At 41.4% G+C, this 16,696-nt stretch overlaps 1 protein-coding gene across 1 annotated transcript in view; it reads left to right on the top strand.

Moving 5' to 3' along the window:
- Nucleotides 1–16,696, top strand: part of SMC5 (structural maintenance of chromosomes 5) — a 65,819-nt gene that overhangs the window by 34,901 nt on the left and 14,222 nt on the right. The window contains exons 14-17 of the mRNA XM_031608768.2: nt 1,386–1,559; nt 1,682–1,851; nt 5,869–5,992; nt 6,879–7,001. Of these exons, the coding sequence (XP_031464628.1) occupies nt 1,386–1,559; nt 1,682–1,851; nt 5,869–5,992; nt 6,879–7,001 (591 nt within the window). The remainder of the gene's footprint in view (nt 1–1,385; nt 1,560–1,681; nt 1,852–5,868; nt 5,993–6,878; nt 7,002–16,696) is intronic.

Below are 16,696 nucleotides of genomic sequence, written 5' to 3'. Positions count from 1 at the left end.
ACCTTTTTACAAAGAATGAACTCTCCAAGTAGAAGAGCACTTCCTTGAGCTGAGAACAGTAAGAGTTGCATTTTTGAGAATCTCATGGAATAAACTTTTTAAACAAATAACAAATATTTTTTCATCAGGATAGCTCTTGGTCTTTCTTTTTTTCTGTTTTTCATGCTTTGAGAATGAGGAAGAAGGTAAAATTGTGGAGAGTCTTAAGTGAAAACCTTTTTCTGAGCGTTGTTTATTTTTTTTAGAACGGCAGTTCTTCCACCTTCCTGCTTATTACCTGATGAAGCAGATACGTGTATTATAGGTCTGTGAATTACATTTGATAGGCCATTCAGATTTACTCTGTATATTCTCTTTCCTTTCCAGAGTTCCATGAACAGTGAGTAAGAAAATGACTGATAGAAGGGGAAAGATAAGCCAGTATTTATAATGTATTGTGCTTAGTATTTTCTGTCAAGCTGTGGGAAGTTCTTTCTGCTTTTATTACTTTTGATTTTGTTTCATGTGTCTCAGATAAAGTTTTAGTTTAAAAGCAGACTATTTTTAGTAGAGCTGAGCACATAGACGAGGTATTACAACAGAAATATTGTCAACTGTGGTGTGGCTGTAAAGCAAAATAAATGATTTTCAGTGTCCAGGAACCAAATAAACAGTGTTTCAGGTGCGTTTTTATATAGTCTGAAGAAAAAAAAAACAAGTAGTCAAATTTATTTTGTCTTATGGAGTCTTTGTTATTACTGATTTTCTAAATACTTCATGCTTTTAAAATACTGCATTGCCTTATGATAAACATTTGGTTATTTGTAATATCTTTTTCAATGTGAGTAATTTAAGATCAGTAATTCAAATACTTTTCTACTTCAGACTTTTTCACACAGATGTCTTCTTAACTGAAATTGATGCTTTACAGCTCAACCTATCTTCTATTTCTTAAATGCTTTTGCTTTTCAGGTATACCAGCTAAATTTTCATGCAGTTACACCCAGAATGAGCCTTGTTTACGATGCAGTGAATAAATACACAAGTAGACAAATATTAACAGGCTTTATCAAAACGCATTTGTATAACATTGCTAGAGAAATATGTAAAAAAAAAATTTAATATGTTAGAAATAATCCATGCATCAGAATAATCAGATGATGTTTAATTGGTAGTGGTAACATAGGGCATGTCATGATTCCTTAGCATTTCTTTGCTGACTATTCTAAATTATACGATGGCTTGTTAACAAAGGCTTGCTAACAAATCAGAATTTTGCAGGAGTTGATTTTCTTTACTTTAGATTTTAGCTAGTTTGTTCCTCACTCTGAAAAGCATTGCCTTAAATAACACTTCGGTATGATTAAAGTCTTTGTGTTTTGTTTTTTTTGTTTTTTTTTTTTTAGGTCATAAAAGAAACTAAACTTAAGCAAATTTACACAGCAGAAGAAAAATATACCATTAGAATATCCATGTATACAAAATTAACCTTTTCTACTAACATGTGTCTGAGGCCAGCCCAGTTTCTCAATTATTCTGTGGATACAGATGAAAGAAAACAGCTGGAAAATCAACAGCAGGTAGGAATTTACTTTTGTTGTGTATGATATCAGCTACTGTTGTGCGGTATATGTAGCCAATTTGCATGTATCTGTGTAATAGGTTTATGGGAAGAATGCTAATGTTTTTTCTCTTATTTCAGAGTATCAAGCATATATTACAGTCATTAGATAAGCAGTTAATGACATTGTGTGAGAAACAGAAGCATCTGGAATGCAGAGACAATGAGCTACGACAACAGAAGAAGGAGCTTTTGGAGAGAGGAAGCAGAAGGAAACAGCTGGAATCAAAAATTGCTGTGAAGTATGATAGGTAGGAAACAATCCTATATATGAAATAGGAACTATTTTAATAGGAAGCAGTTGTTATTATTGTAATGTGCTTTAACCTAAAAAAGTAACCAGTACTTGAGTGTCAGATATAGGTAGACGAAGAGATGCTTAGAAAGGGAGTAGTAGTTAAAATGCCATATAACAATATCCTAAGTACTTTCCTTTAATAGTATCATAGGATTCCACTGAGAAGTCATTGCACTGATTTACTTAGTTACCAAAGCCTTCTATCTTGGTAACACTCATCATGGCACACAAGGAATCTTGATGGTATGAAGGTCAAAGGCAGCTTGATTACAAAGAATGGTGGAGTTCAGGGTACTTAGGGGAGAAAAGATGGCAAATAGCAAGATCACAATGCTGTACTTTGAGAGGGCAGACTTGGGCCTTTTCAAGGATCTACTTGGTAGTGTCCTATGCAATAAGGCAATGGGGGGAGGAAAAGGAGCCCAAGAAAGCTGGCTAATATGCAAGCATCACCTACCAGGAATGTACATCCCAACAAAGAAGTCAAGACATGAGATCTACATCGATAAAGAAGCTACTGGCAAAACTCAAATATGTGGCTTGTTCCAAAACTAATGCCTCCTGTTTATTTTCCTGGAAACTACAACAGATTCAAAGAGCTCTCAGATAGAGCAAATTCTCAGCTTAAAAATACTGTTTTCCAACATCCCAGCGTTAGCTATATATCTTTGCCAGCAGTGCACAAGAGCCTGCATGCTGTGTTCATAAAAATCTGCATGGCTGTCTGAAATGTGCCTTGTCCTTCATGTCACTGTTGCCACAGCTGGAACATACCATTCTCTACCTCCATGTGCCAACATTCACTGCATCAGTGAATGTCAGTGGGTGCAGTTTTGTCAGCATGGAGGAATTCAGTTCCATCTCTTTGCTTCATTCGCACTTCCATATCAGATACCGTTTTGTCAGATTGTCCCACTCACTGCTGCAATCTGTCAAAATGTAAGGGATTATTGGGGAGGGTTTCAACCTCCACTGCCATGCTAACAGTATCTGCCTTTGATGTCACAGTCCAGCGTAATAAAATAGGAGGCATTCTTTCTGTAGCAGCCCTCATACAAAAAGGAAGCATGGAGAGAGTGGAAGTAAGGTTGAGTAACCTAGGAAGAATACAGAGATACTTTGTGAGCATATTAGGAAGCAATTAGAAATGCTGAAGCTCAGATAGAACTGATTCTGGCTAGAGATCTCAAAGTGCAAATAAAGGCTTTTACAAGTACATCAGACAACAGGGTGACATGGGACCACTGCTGAAAGAAATCGGAGTCCAGGGTACCTGGTAGAGTGTATGGAGTGTATCTTTGCCTCAGTCTTACTAGCATGATTGAGCTTCAGGAATCTCAGGTCTCAGAGACCAGAGTTAAGGTCTGGAGCAAGGAAAAGACACACTTGGTGAAAGAGAATCAGGTCACGGAATACATGAGCCCTAATGTGATGCACTGTGCCCATGAGTGATGAGGGTGCTGGCAGATGCATTTGCAGGTCCACTCTCAGTCTTTGGTTGATCATAGCAGTTAAAGAAGTATCTGAATACTGGGAAAACAAATGACACTTCTATCTGCATGAAGCAGGGGTACCCAGGGAACTGAAGGACAGTGAGCTTTACCTTCGCTGGAGATGCAAATGAGTTAAATAATGCCTTGCATTAAATATAACTTTTTAAATATTCATGTTTCTAATTCAAGTGATTACCTGAACAAAACTGTATGTAATTTTAAAGGTGAGTTACAAAAACCATTAACGTTGCAGAGGGAACTTGAGGTTATCAGTAGTCAATATTCTTAATGCGTGTTCAGTGCTGGAGACTGTCCTTTCAGAACTGAAAACATTTGTGAAGACTGCACAAGCTGTTTGTTTTTATTGGAGGAAAAAAATTTGAATGTCATCCTCTCTGAACCTCTTGCTTCACCTTAAGTCCATTGTCTCTCATCCTTCCAGTATGTGTCTCTTGAAAGAGCCTGATTCTTTGGATTCCGTGACTTTCTGCGGAGAACGGGTGGTGACAGGTTGCTTTTGAGTGCTCCTGAAGCTATTCTTTTCCAGGCTGAACAAGCTAAGCACTCTCATCTTGTTCTCACAGGTCTTCTGCTGTAGCGAAAACTAAGTGCAGCACTTACTTGTGATCTAATGAGTACTCAACATACTGAACATAGCAGAAAAATCCCTCTTCTCCTGCTTCTGTTTTTGCTCCTGCAGCCAGGGCACACTGCTGGCTTATGCTCAGTTTACTGTCAAACTTGCATTATAGCTGCTAAGATCGCTTTCTTCCCAGGGAGAGGACTTAGATCTTGGCTTTGCAGAATCTGATCAGCTTTCTGTCCGCTCTTCCTCCTGCCTCATCAGGTCCCTCTGAAGAACAAACAGGCTGCTTCCCTGCAACTTAATGTTTTCTGAAAACTTGACAGGAGCGCCCTCTGTTCCTCTATTCCACCAGGTTACTGGCAGAGATTTCAAACAGGACAGCTCTTGTGACCGACTCCTGTTGTACCCAACTGGATGCTGGCTTCCAGGCAGAAAACAGCACAATAATCATGACCCTAAGCCTCTCATCACTCTGTCACTTTTTTTTTTCTTTTTCAGTCGGGTCACCCACCCATCCAGACTGCTATTTCCAAACTTGAGTACAACAGTGCTGTCGGAGACAGCATTAAATGCTAGGGTAATTGGTCCAGAGCCAGCAGACCAAGACAAGCGTGAAGCTTATGCAACTTAACGTTCCTATGTCTACCTGCTAGTGAGGTTGAATGTAGAATGTATTTGCTGTACATAGGTATGTGCTTATTTACACATGGTGAGCAACGTAGCTCATGCAGATAACAGCATGAACATAAACACAGACAGCACCAGTACTGTGTTCCATATATGCAGAGCAGAAGTTCCTTAATGAGACTTAAATGCATACATATTTGCAGAATAGATCCCCACAGTTCAGACAAGTAGCTACCTCTGGATGCAGTCCTCCCAGTTGCTGGCATCTGAACATAGAAACCCATAGAAACAAGGCTGCTTGAAGTTGTTCCTCAGCTTTCCACTTTGTGCTGAACTTCAAGATGTTCTTATCAGTCCTGCCTGATATCCAGCTCCTGTGGTCTCCTTTAGAGTCAGAAGCACACTCTTAGCTCCCAAACCACTTCATTTAGTTGCCAGCTAGTTCTGGCATGGTCTTTGCTATAGAACAAACACTTGCTTATACCCCCGCATATGCTCCAAGTGCTGACTCTGAAATAAAAGTAAGTGACATCCCCTTCATCTCCCATCATCCACAAATCCAATTTATTCAAGAGACAATCAGGGTGGTCAGCTGTGTGCCCTTGGTAAAGGCTTGCTGACCATTCCTGATCACCGTCTTCCTCATGCTCCCAGAAATGTTTTCAAAATGTACTTGTTCCAGAATTTTTCAAGGGATCAAAATGGGAAGATGGTTTTAAAGTTTTTTGGATTGTCCTTTGGGCTGGCTTGGTGTTTTTTGAAGATCTCAAAATGTTTTGCAGCTATGCTTACTTCTTTTGAAGTTCTTTGTAATTTTGTGGTTTGGGGCATTTAAAAGGAGTGAAAACTCTGTTTTTCTGCAGTAAATACAGAAAGTTGGGGGCACAGTTATTTCTTAGTAGAATGTCTAGTGAGAATTAAGCAAGCCTCCTTAACTCTCCTATACTGTATTGTTTCAAGAAAGTAGCAGCAGTAAAAGAATGTCATCTTTGCACTGATCTTTTAAGTATGAAATTTATAGGAAGTGTATGATTGCTCAATGATACCATTAGCAAACAAAATTAGAGTGTCTCTATGATTTTTTGATATTTTAACTTTCTTAGGATGCTTGGATAGAAAATGCCTCTAATGTATTCAGAATGTTTAGAATTGCAAATTCTTATTCTTGCCAGCTGTTGGTTCATGACATATGAAATTAAGAATTCTGGTATTTTTCTGCAATTCACTTTAATCACGATTAATTGTATATTGGTTCCTTCTGTAGTATAAGACAGCTGGAACAAAATCCTATCAACCTAGAAAAGGAATCTCAACAGGCAAAAGTAAAGATCAGAGCCATAAATACTCAGAAAGCAAAACTTGTTAAAGAATTAATGTGTCACGTAAAGGTATGTATTTTTTCTTGGTATTTGTTCCAATATTGTGAAAAGTCCACTTCTTAGGAGTAGGAGTTACGTAACATATGAGTGTGTCATTGCGAATGTTGGCAAGCTACCTTGCTTAAAGATAAGCTTCTTCTAAAGCTTTTACGAACTTACATTTTCTTATCTGTTGTTGACTCAATTTATACATCATTTACTGGCTTCAGTTCAGACTTTCACTGTTTTTTTGTGGACACAGGAATTAACTGTGTAATAATTTCTTTGTACTTTTTCAGAGTACTACATGTTTATGCAAATTGTTTCTCCTCAGTTTATAATCTGCTTTTTAATATTTTTTTTTAACTGGGAAAAAAATGTTACAGGCCTTCTAAATGTCCACCTTACTGCTAAAAGTAGGGAAGATATTCCTTATGCAAGAACACTGAAATATTTCCCGAACCTTGTCTGTTTTAAACTGTCACAAACTCTTTTCTATCTTTTTTTTTTAACCAACTTAAATTTAATCTATTTCCTTTGTGTAACAGTTTCCTCTCTTAGAATTGAATTCTTCTGTGCTGATTTCAGCTGAGATGCAGCTGATTTTCTTCATAGTGTGTGATATGATGCTATGTTTTGGTCTAAGAGAAAAACAGTGTTGATAATATGCTGATGTTTCAGTTTTTGCTAAGCAGTGCCACACAAAGCCAGGTGCTTTTCAGCTTTTGGTACTGCCTTGCCACTGAGTAGACTGGAGTTGGGTACAAGGAGCTGGGAGGGCACAGAACCAGGATAGCTGATTTCAACTGACCGAAGGGATATTCCATATTATGTGGTTTCATGCAGAAAACTGGAAAACTGTGGGGAGTTGATCAGTGGGGCAGCTGAAAAACACATTATTTGTTTTCCTATGCAGAATTACATATCACTAAACATCCGCAAAGCAGATTTCATCCTTCAGAGCACTGCAGTGGACGCTGAGAAGAGCAGACTAGAAGCAGAGTACAAGGCAGCAAGTATAGAGCTGCGAGCTTCAGAGGTAAGTATTCCTGTGAATAGTGGGAAATCTACAATGAAACTACCTTCTGTGAAAGCCCTTATAGTGTAGAAGGGGAAGTTTCTGTGACATTCCTTAGGAATGTATATTAATATTGCTAATTTAGCCTTGATTTCTGTGGTTTGATTCATTGATTTACGCATTTAAAGATTATCAGTGAACTTCTATGAGCGCTTCATCAGTTGTCATGTCCTTGTTAGTCTGTGTAGAAGGGTTAGCTGGTCTTTGGAAAAGTTCTTTTTTCTTCTGAATTTGTCATGGACAAGGAGATTCAACCTACTTGGTCAATGCAGAATCGAGATGAACCAAAATACATTGCATTAGAATGCAGCAGAGCTGCTTTACTCTGCCTTTGATTTTTTCATACTGTAATTGTGTCTTCTTTGATGGAGAGAAAAGGTGTTTACTCGTCCTTTCATTAATCTGATAGGAATTCAGATAAAAAGGCAGTTTTTGAGGGATCAGAAAAGTTGTTCTTTCTAGTGTATTGGTTTGCTGCTTGCTGCTTGATCAGTTTCTGTATTTATTTAGTAAACAAGCAGTCTTTCGCCATACAGTTCCAGAATGGTAGGTTCGTTCCTTATTTGAGTGAGTAAGGTTTACTATGACTTTATGCTAATTTAGTCTGATAGACAAAACACTTCTGTTGAATTGGAAAGCAGTTGAAAACTAAGTGATTTTTATTTTGAGTGGTTTCACATTTTGAGAAATAGTAACCTGAGCATATATTTAGAAAAACTACTGGAGGGTATTGGTATTATCACTAGTAGGCAAACTAGGAAAATTAGAACTTAAGCAAAAAGTAACTTGCAGATAGAGACAAATCCAGGATGTTGCCTAGAATGTCACTGTTGGATCAGATCTCTCATGTGATGTGGCTGTTACTCAGACTTACTCAAAATCCAATCTGAATTGCTATATTGCTATGCTTGGTAAAAATGCTTTATAAAGTATGAATTCATGGAATAGTCTGTATTGTCACTGGTAAATGTATTTAATACCTTTTGTTCTCTGTTCCCATGTTCTTCACCCTTTGGAGATCAGCTTTGAGTTGGTGTAGAAGTAGATGTCTAGTCAGATAAGTAAGTGTATGTAAGGTAAACATTCTGATGATTCTTGGTTAGAGAAAAATTGCCTCATTGCTTAATGAACAGGAGTTTGGGTCAGCTGAGGTCCTGTTAGTCTCTGATGCTGCATTCAGCTAGTTAAGTGGAGGAAGTTATATCAGAACTTATATTTGTGATGGTTACTTTACTCGATTTTAGAAACATTAAAAACCCCAGTCCTCTAATTAGTAAACCTAGTGATCAGTCTTTCAAGAAATTTAACTGCTGTGAAGGAAAACTCTTTTGAGTATTCAAGTGTGTTCAAAGTTTTCACTTACATAGAAGTCCAAAGCCAAGCTTCCCCAAGTGCAATATGTTGAGTCTTTGAATTAAGTCTTGTGACTCTTTTTTTAGATATTCTCTTTCCTATGTTGCACTGTGGATGATATGTTATACACTCTGGTGTGTCTCATATTCTGCCTTAACATGTACTTCCACAGAGGAAAGTCTCTATACGTTAGCCAAATTATGTATTATCTCAAATCAGGTATTGTTTGAAATAATACTGTATTTAAATTGCCCACTCTGTCTTCTTAGTGACATTGTCTGTGAGATCTTTTTCCTGCAGCAGTTTTGCATAAAGGTAGTCTTGCTCCAAAGCTGTACTTGAGGATGCCACCACAGTGCTTTATGTAGAATTGCTGCATGCTTTCATAAAATAAGCCTGCAAAAAGGAGAAAACTAAGCAGAAATATGTATGTTGAAAAGAAGCTATTTAATGAAACTAAATTAAAACCTAATTTTTATAATTATGGGGCTATTAATTTCTCTGATCATCAGACACTTTGGTAGGTCATGTGCTGGTTTTGATGCATTAATTGAAATTGATATGGTGGGAATCAACTGAAGAAGCTTAACACTTCTTCATGATGTTTATCTCCCAAGAAATTTTGAGGTTCAATAATACCTAAGTAAACATCTGATTAAGATTTGAAGCAAACAGAGACTCTTCTTATTATGTCTAAGAGAAGATCCCATATGTTTCTTTTGTGAAGGCTTGGCACTGAAATACAGTGCAGAGAGCAGTGTGTATGTAGTGGATGCCTTTTTTTTTTTTTTTAAACTACTAAGTTGAAAAGGCCAAAACAGTGCACTTTTCTCAACAAGACAAGTTAGCTAGGGTTTGTGTTTTGTCACTGCAGTACAAGTCAGAACCATTGTGTTATTTTAATAACATCTTGTGTTTAATTTATTTAATGAACCTAAGAAGTAAATCTGTGTTTGTGACCTGTATTGAACATTAGGGAAGATAGTTAGCCCCATCTGCTTGTTAGATAATTGGCACAGTTGCCTACATGTTCACAGTGATTGTTTGAAAAAGTGCTAATTCCCTTGCTTTGATAACTTGCTATTTATTAGGTTCGTTTGTTGTAAACTTGTTTAAATTATCGATGTTAGTATGTACATTGCAGCATTTGCTCATTAAGTCAGGTTTTAATAAAATGCAAAATCTGTTTTCCTTTGTATAAATCTACAAACCTGAAATAATTAACTACTGCCACCAGGCAAGTGTTCTGACACTAATTCCTGAGAAGACGTTGGAAGTGGTAGCTGTATTTTCTATAACCAGCTTCACATTTTGCACAAAACCAATTGCGCCATTGGTGAGCACAGCAGAATGCAAATTGAGAATGCAGAATATAACTGTATCCTGCTGCTTGACTTCAGTAAGCTGTAATCAAAGCCCTGCACTTGTACAAACCTTTACTGAAGTAATCACCAAGTTGTTTCTTACCCTGTTGGCTAGAACAAATTTGAAGCTCTTTCTGGGCTATTTTTCATAGTAGCTTTGTGTATAATCAAAGAATATTAAGATATTATAATAATGAAATAAACAAGGGAGTTAGGCAAAGCAAGACAAAGAGAATATAAATAGGACACTTACTCATATCCTGAGCTCACTCAGGAAACTCCAGCAGAGTAGATGTCCAGAAGAGATCCTTCCCCACTGGTAGTTAGCTCTTAAATGGGTCTAGGAGAGGTGGAGCCAGGCTCCACCCCTTCCTGCAGCACAGGTGAATTGCCTTCACCTGTGCTCCCATGGCTGACTCATTGCTCGCCTCAGATGATCAATCAGAGGTTCAGGCCATGACTCAGCAGTTCCCATACACTCCACCCCTTCACGGCATGAACCAATGATCAGGTTGACTAAAAGGTAAGCTTTTCCTAATACAGAGATCCGCTATATCGCGACGCTTATACAATTTCCATCGCTATGTGGTACAGTTGGCACAATTCAAGATGAGTGGTGAACATAGATATTCTTCTATGGGCCAGTGCTCAATGATGTTACTGGAGGCATGCGATCATGAGGTGCAGGTCCATCCTATGTTCCATCAGTCCCGTGTAGACTATCACCGGGTGTTGCACGTAACACTGGAATGCTTTGATGGCATTTCGTTCCTTCCGGTGATCCTGAAGGCTTAGAGACTCATGGGAAGTAATACAGATGTTTCAGGGGTACCAGGAGGGGAAGGTCTGCTCTCCAGGGCAAGATACGGGCCGTATTTCTATCCTGGGTCAACACTTCGGCTTGTACTGGGGCATGTCCCGGCCGCCTGTACCACACCTTCTGGCCAGATGTCTGTGGCTGCATAACTATATCAGGCACCAAAGGAGGTGTCCTGATCTGCCACAGGGACATGGGGGTCCCTTTAGCAATGAAGATTGGAGTGTTGACCACAATATCATTAGGCCATGTACCTATTACTGGAGAGACTACTGGGCCTCCCACCTCCAACATTCTCCCCCAAGGTGCAAGTAGGCCACACCACTAGGGTCCTACCTGCACCTTCCAAGGCCGTTTTATTCTATGGGTGCCTGGATCTAAATTCTCAGGGGCAGGGAGCAGAAGATTATTTTCCTTATCAATCTGGGGTCTTACCTGATGATCAGTGCCCGTAATTTGGATCCTAAGCGGGGTGGCCCGTGGTGTCTGCAAAATTCTCAGAGCACTGGGTCTGCTGTCTCGGGGTTTCTTACAGTCTTTTCATCCACCCCTGAAGGGACTGTGAGTCTGTCTTCAGGGCAGCCTTAAGAATACCATTATAACATTCAAAGAGGCCTGCCCCTGTTGGATTATATGGCAGGTGGAATCACCATTTGATGTTATTTTCTTTCGCCCAGTGCTGTATCGTTGCACCAGTAAAACGAATCCCTTGGTTGCTCTCGATGACTTGAGGTGTCCCATAGGCATCAGTTTAGTAAGTGCCTTGATGGTATATGCCTGGTTTGCTTTCGGCACTGGATAGACCTGCAGTAGCCCACTTGCAGTGTCGATGCAGGTCAGGTCATATCTCGCCCCCTCAGACCAAGGAAGGGGCCCAGTGTAATCGACCTGCCATTGCTGGAGAGGATTGTGTCCTCTAGCAAGATGGGCTGTTGTTTCAGGCAACGATCTCGGTCTCATCTTAGAGCAAGTGTCACAATTCTGGCATGCCTGGACGATGTCAGGTAGTTGTATGGGCAGCCCCCATGCTTTAGCAGCTGCCCACATTGTCTTTTGTCTCACATGCCGTAGCTTCTGATGTAACCAACGGGCGACGTTCTCAGATGGTGAATTCTCAATCCATTGAACTTGGGCCAGTATGTCGGCTTCATCATTTCTTGGTGACTGTAGGGGCTGATGACCAGAAACATGGTAGACACATATAGTCCTGTGTTTGACTGTATTCCATATGTCTAACCACATGTCTTTGCCCCAGATTGGTCAGGTGTAGAGAGTCCATTCCTGAGTGGCCCACTGTGCAATCCAAAGAGTGAGCCCCCCGTACACAGCCCAACTATCTGTAACAGTTATTCAGAATACCATCACCAGGTTCCTTGGTTATAACCGTCCACACAGCTCGCAGTTCTGCCCATTGGCTGCTCTGACCATCCCCCTCGTCAAACCAGATTGTCTTGGACAAAGGATGGTATGCTATTGCTCTCCACTTGCTCGGGTTGCCCTTGCTGGACCCATCTGTGTACCAGGCATCTTCAGGGATAGGATATTTCCCCTCCTGAATGGGACTCTTCTCTGGTGGAGCGACCAGTGTTTCTTTTGGTGCAACACTGCGATAGGTCACTGGGCCTAGGATCTTCTGAAGTTCTTCTTTCAAGGGTGATGAAGGCAGACTGCTCCTTTGGCTGAGGTAGGCGACCCATTGTGCCACTGTTTGTGCTTGGGCCACCCCTGTCTTAGGAAGGTGGGTCAGATCTTTCACCCACCCCTGAATCGGCAGAGTGGTCTTAACTATAACTTCAGCTGTTTGGGTTATTGGCTCTACTGCCTGTAATGCTGAATAGGCAGCCAATAACTGTTTGTCAATCATACTGTATCTTTCTTCTACTTCATGGCAGACCTGAGACCAAAAACCAGTGGGGGTCCGAACAGAACTCTGGCGTTGCCACAGGCCACAACCAAATCCATCTTGAGTAACATGAACATCCAATTCAGCTGGGAGGGTAGGATCGAATATACCCAATGCCTGGGCTTGTTTAACTGTCAGTTTTGCCTGCTGGAAAGCATCCTGTTCTGTTTTCCTCCAATCCCAGACCCTTTTTTGAGTCAGTACAGTGGCCTTAGTAGCTGGGCTAGGTGAGGAATAAAGGAACGCCAATAACCCAATATACCTAGAAACTCTTGCAGCTGCTTCGATGTTGTAGGGACTAGGAATGCCTGAACCTTATCTATGACAGCACTGGGTAGTACTTTGGTCTTTCCTGACCAAACCACCCCCAGGAATTTTACAGACAGGCCTGGACCTTGCACCTTTTGGGGATTTATAGCCCATCCCCTTTGTTGTAAATAGGCAGTTAATGAATCTGCTGCCTGCCCTACTGCCTCCAGTGAGTCAGATGTCAGCAGGAGATCATCAATATAATGATACAGGTTAAGATCATCAGGTTTTTTCCAATCAGCCAGGTCACGGGCCACTAGATTGTGACAGTGGTGAATGCATGTACCCCTGTGGCAGGTCCTGAAGGTCCACTGCCTGCCTCCCCATGTAAACGCAAACTGATCTTGTGATTTCTCAGCAATTGGGATACTGAAGAACACAATGATAGGTTTTTATCTCCCTACTCAATGTGTCCATTAGGGAGGCAATATTGGGTACGGCCACATGAATAGGCGGCGTGACCTTACTTAATTGCCTGTAAGCTACTGTCATTCTCCACGTGCCATCCAACTTTTGCACTGGCCAAATGGGGGAATTATATGGGCTGTGTGCAGGTCTTATAATGCCCCCTTTTTCTAATTCCTGCACCATTCTCAATATTTCATTTTGACCACCTGGGAGTCTATACTGCCTTACATTAGTAATCCGGCGCAGTTTCGGCAGGCAAATAGGCCCGTGTTTCACATGGCCTCTTAATATTGCCTGCACTGCCCGGATACTGATACATCTCTGTCAAAGTCTGAACTCTCCAACAGTTGTCTGGAGAGACAGACCCCATAGAATATCTGTGCTCAAGATGTATTCCTGGACTGGGGCAATAGATACCTTATACTCCGGGGTGGGATACACCCTACCCCCAGTTTCAACCATGTTTGGGTGACAGGAATAGTCTTGTCTCCCAAAACCACCAATCATCACTCTGTCTCCATCAAATTTGGTCAGATCTCTGTAGATAATTCATGTTTCTGCTCCAGTGTCCACTAATGCCATAACTCTTCGAATATTTTTTCGGGACCAATAAATTGTTAATTTTACATAGGGCCTCCGGTCCTGTCTGGAGGCCGTAGGGGGACTGTCATCCCTCGTCACACCATGAATTGTGCTATGGCCAAATCTGTTGCTTCTGGTGGCTCAGGCATTGTGGCCCGAGACACCTGAGGCAGCTTTTTTTTTCCATTAGGAACAATGAAATCTTCTAAGTTCCATGTCATTGTTGGCATTCTCTCTATAACCCTTACCCTTAGTTTCTACCCTAAAAAACCTGAAATTTTTGGTTGTCCTTTAGTTGTCTCCAAAGCTGGAGAAGGACATGATTGGGCTGGCGGTCAATCTTAGCAAATTGGACCCCAGCCCGAATTAAATCATTAAACATTTGTTCTCTGGAGACTCTTATGAGTTCCAATTGAGGAGCTCGAGTAGCCGGCATTTTGGTTTTAGTCACCAGCAGGTCCTCAGCTTCTTCTAATGTCCGAATATTGCGCCTTGTCTGCAGACATTCTGTTTCTCCTAGATCAGCCACTAGCTGTGCAGCCTACTGGACTACTGCTTCTGAGGCCGCCAGGGGATTTAATATAGAAACCAAAGTACCATACAGATGAGAGGGAGCTTGTTGTAGAATTAAGTCTTTCATCCCTGCTGAGAATTTGACCAGGTGTCTCCATAAATTGCTTCCCTTACGTTTAGTTCACGGGTATAATTTTGAAGGTCCTCCATGGAGGACCACATCCCTGTATGTAGAGGTATATCAGATTTATTGGGCCATACCATACGACAGGCCGCCATTGACTATTCTATTATAGAATGGTTTTCATCAAGATATTGATTACCCGCATATAACCTCTGCCTGAGAGCAGGATGGACAGTCATGGTGCCCAGCTTGGCTATTTCCGGGCCATTCACCAAAACACTTCCTGCCCCAGAATCCCACAGCCTTAGTAACCAAGCTGGCACACTTTCTCTAGGTTTCTGCCAAAGTCGCTGTACTAAATCCATCAACTCTGTTGCCGTGTATGGCCAGGCTGTTACATGCAAGTGAGCCTAGGCAGGGGGCCACTGATCAGACAGTACCCCTGCCGGTCTGTCCTGTCCTTTTTTTGTTTTCTGAGTTATAACAGGACAGACTTCTAGTGGATCTGTCAAAATTGGAGATTCGAGATCTGATTTAGGTATTTTATTTTCCTGATCAACACAGTCTGTTGATTAAAGAGTCTGGCCATTGTTTATTGAGATCTTACGAACTTGACCTATCAGAAGATGTAGAATTGTTTTTTTCCCTGTTAATATGCCAAGTTCTTGCTCTAACTTTTCAATACGACCTTTCAAAAGTTCATTTTCATTCACTAAAATATTATTCCTCATTTCAGCATGATTTAAAGCATTTAATAGTGGCCATGCCACTGTGGAGGCAGCTAGTTGTCTTTCTTTTGTGATCAATATATCTTGCCAAGTCCCTGAAAGTAATCTGCCATGTGATATGGGGTGATGTTCCCCACAACACATAGGGGACCCCATTTTTCAATGATAACTGCTAGTTCATAATAGGGAGATCTCACAAATCCTGGGATCTGCCCTGGAATCATTTTATCTAGGGGGGTAGCATTCTCCCCCTTGACCCATTTATAGAAATTCCAGAGAAAGAACATGATGTAAATTTTAGTATATTTGGCTTGCCAAGTGTATAATCAAAGAATATTAAGATATTATAATAATGAAATAAACAAGAGAACTAGGCAAAGCAAGACAAAGAGAATAAATCCCATATCCTGGGCTCACTCAGGAAAGTCCAGCAGAGTGGATCTCCAGAAGAGATCCTTCCCCACTGGTAGTCAGCTCTTAAATGGGTGAAGCCTGGCTCCACCCCTTCCTGCAGCACAGGTGAATTGCCTTCACCTGTGCTCCCATGGCTGACTCATTGCTCGTCTCAGGTGATCAATCAGAGGTTCAGGCCATGACTCAGCAGTTCTCATACACTTTGTCTATTCAAAATATTATTTCTACCTATCATAGAATCATAGAGTGACCTGAGCTGAAAAGGAGCACAGTGATCATCTAGTTTCAAGACCTGTGCTATGTGCAGGGTTGCCAACCAGTAGGCCAGGCTGCCCAGAGCCACATCCAGCCTGACCTTGAATGCCTCCAGGGATGGGACATCCACAACCTCCCTGGGCAACCTGTTTCAGTGCCCCACCACCCTCTGTGTGAAAAACTTCCTCCTAATATCCAACCTAATCCTTCCCTGTCTCATTTTAAATCCATTCCCCCTTGTCCTATCACTGTCCACTCTTGTATACAGCTGTTCCCCTCCTGTTTATACGATCCCTTCAAGTACTGGAAGGCCACAATGAGGTCTCCCTGGAGCCTTCTCTTCAAGCTAAACAAGCCCAGTTCCCTCAACCTTTGCTCATAGGAGAGGTGCCCCAGCCCTCTGATCATCTTAATGGCCCTTCTCTGGACCCGCTCCAAGAGCTCTGCCATCTTTCTTGTGCTGGGGCCCCCAGGCCTGGATGCAGTACTCCAGATGGAGCCTCACAAGAGCTGAGTAGAGGGGGACAATCACTTCCCTCTCCTTGCTGATCGCTGCTCTTTTAATGCAGCTCAGGATGTAGTTGATCTTCTGGGCAGCAAGCACACACTGCTGGCTCATGTCCAGCTTCTCTTCTACCAGGACCTTCAAGTCCTTCTCCACATGGCTGCTCTCAAGGGGTTCTTCCCTTAGTCTGTATAAATACTTGGGACTGCCTCAGCCCATGTGCAGCACCTTGCACTTGGCCTCATTGAAGCCAATTAGGTTCTCACGGGCCCACTTCTCCAGCCTGTCCAGGTCCTTTTTGTTGGCTTCTCTTCTCTCCAGTGTATGGACTGCACCACTTGGTGTCATCCGCAGACTTGCTAAGAGTGCACTTGATGCCAT

Source organism: Phasianus colchicus, chromosome Z, assembly GCF_987193195.1.
Source record: "Phasianus colchicus chromosome Z, bPhaCol1.hap1.1, whole genome shotgun sequence".
Classification (NCBI taxonomy): Eukaryota; Metazoa; Chordata; class Aves; order Galliformes; family Phasianidae; genus Phasianus; species Phasianus colchicus.
The sequence above is the reverse complement of the archived record's forward strand: the minus strand, read 5'-3'. Positions and strand labels throughout refer to the sequence as shown.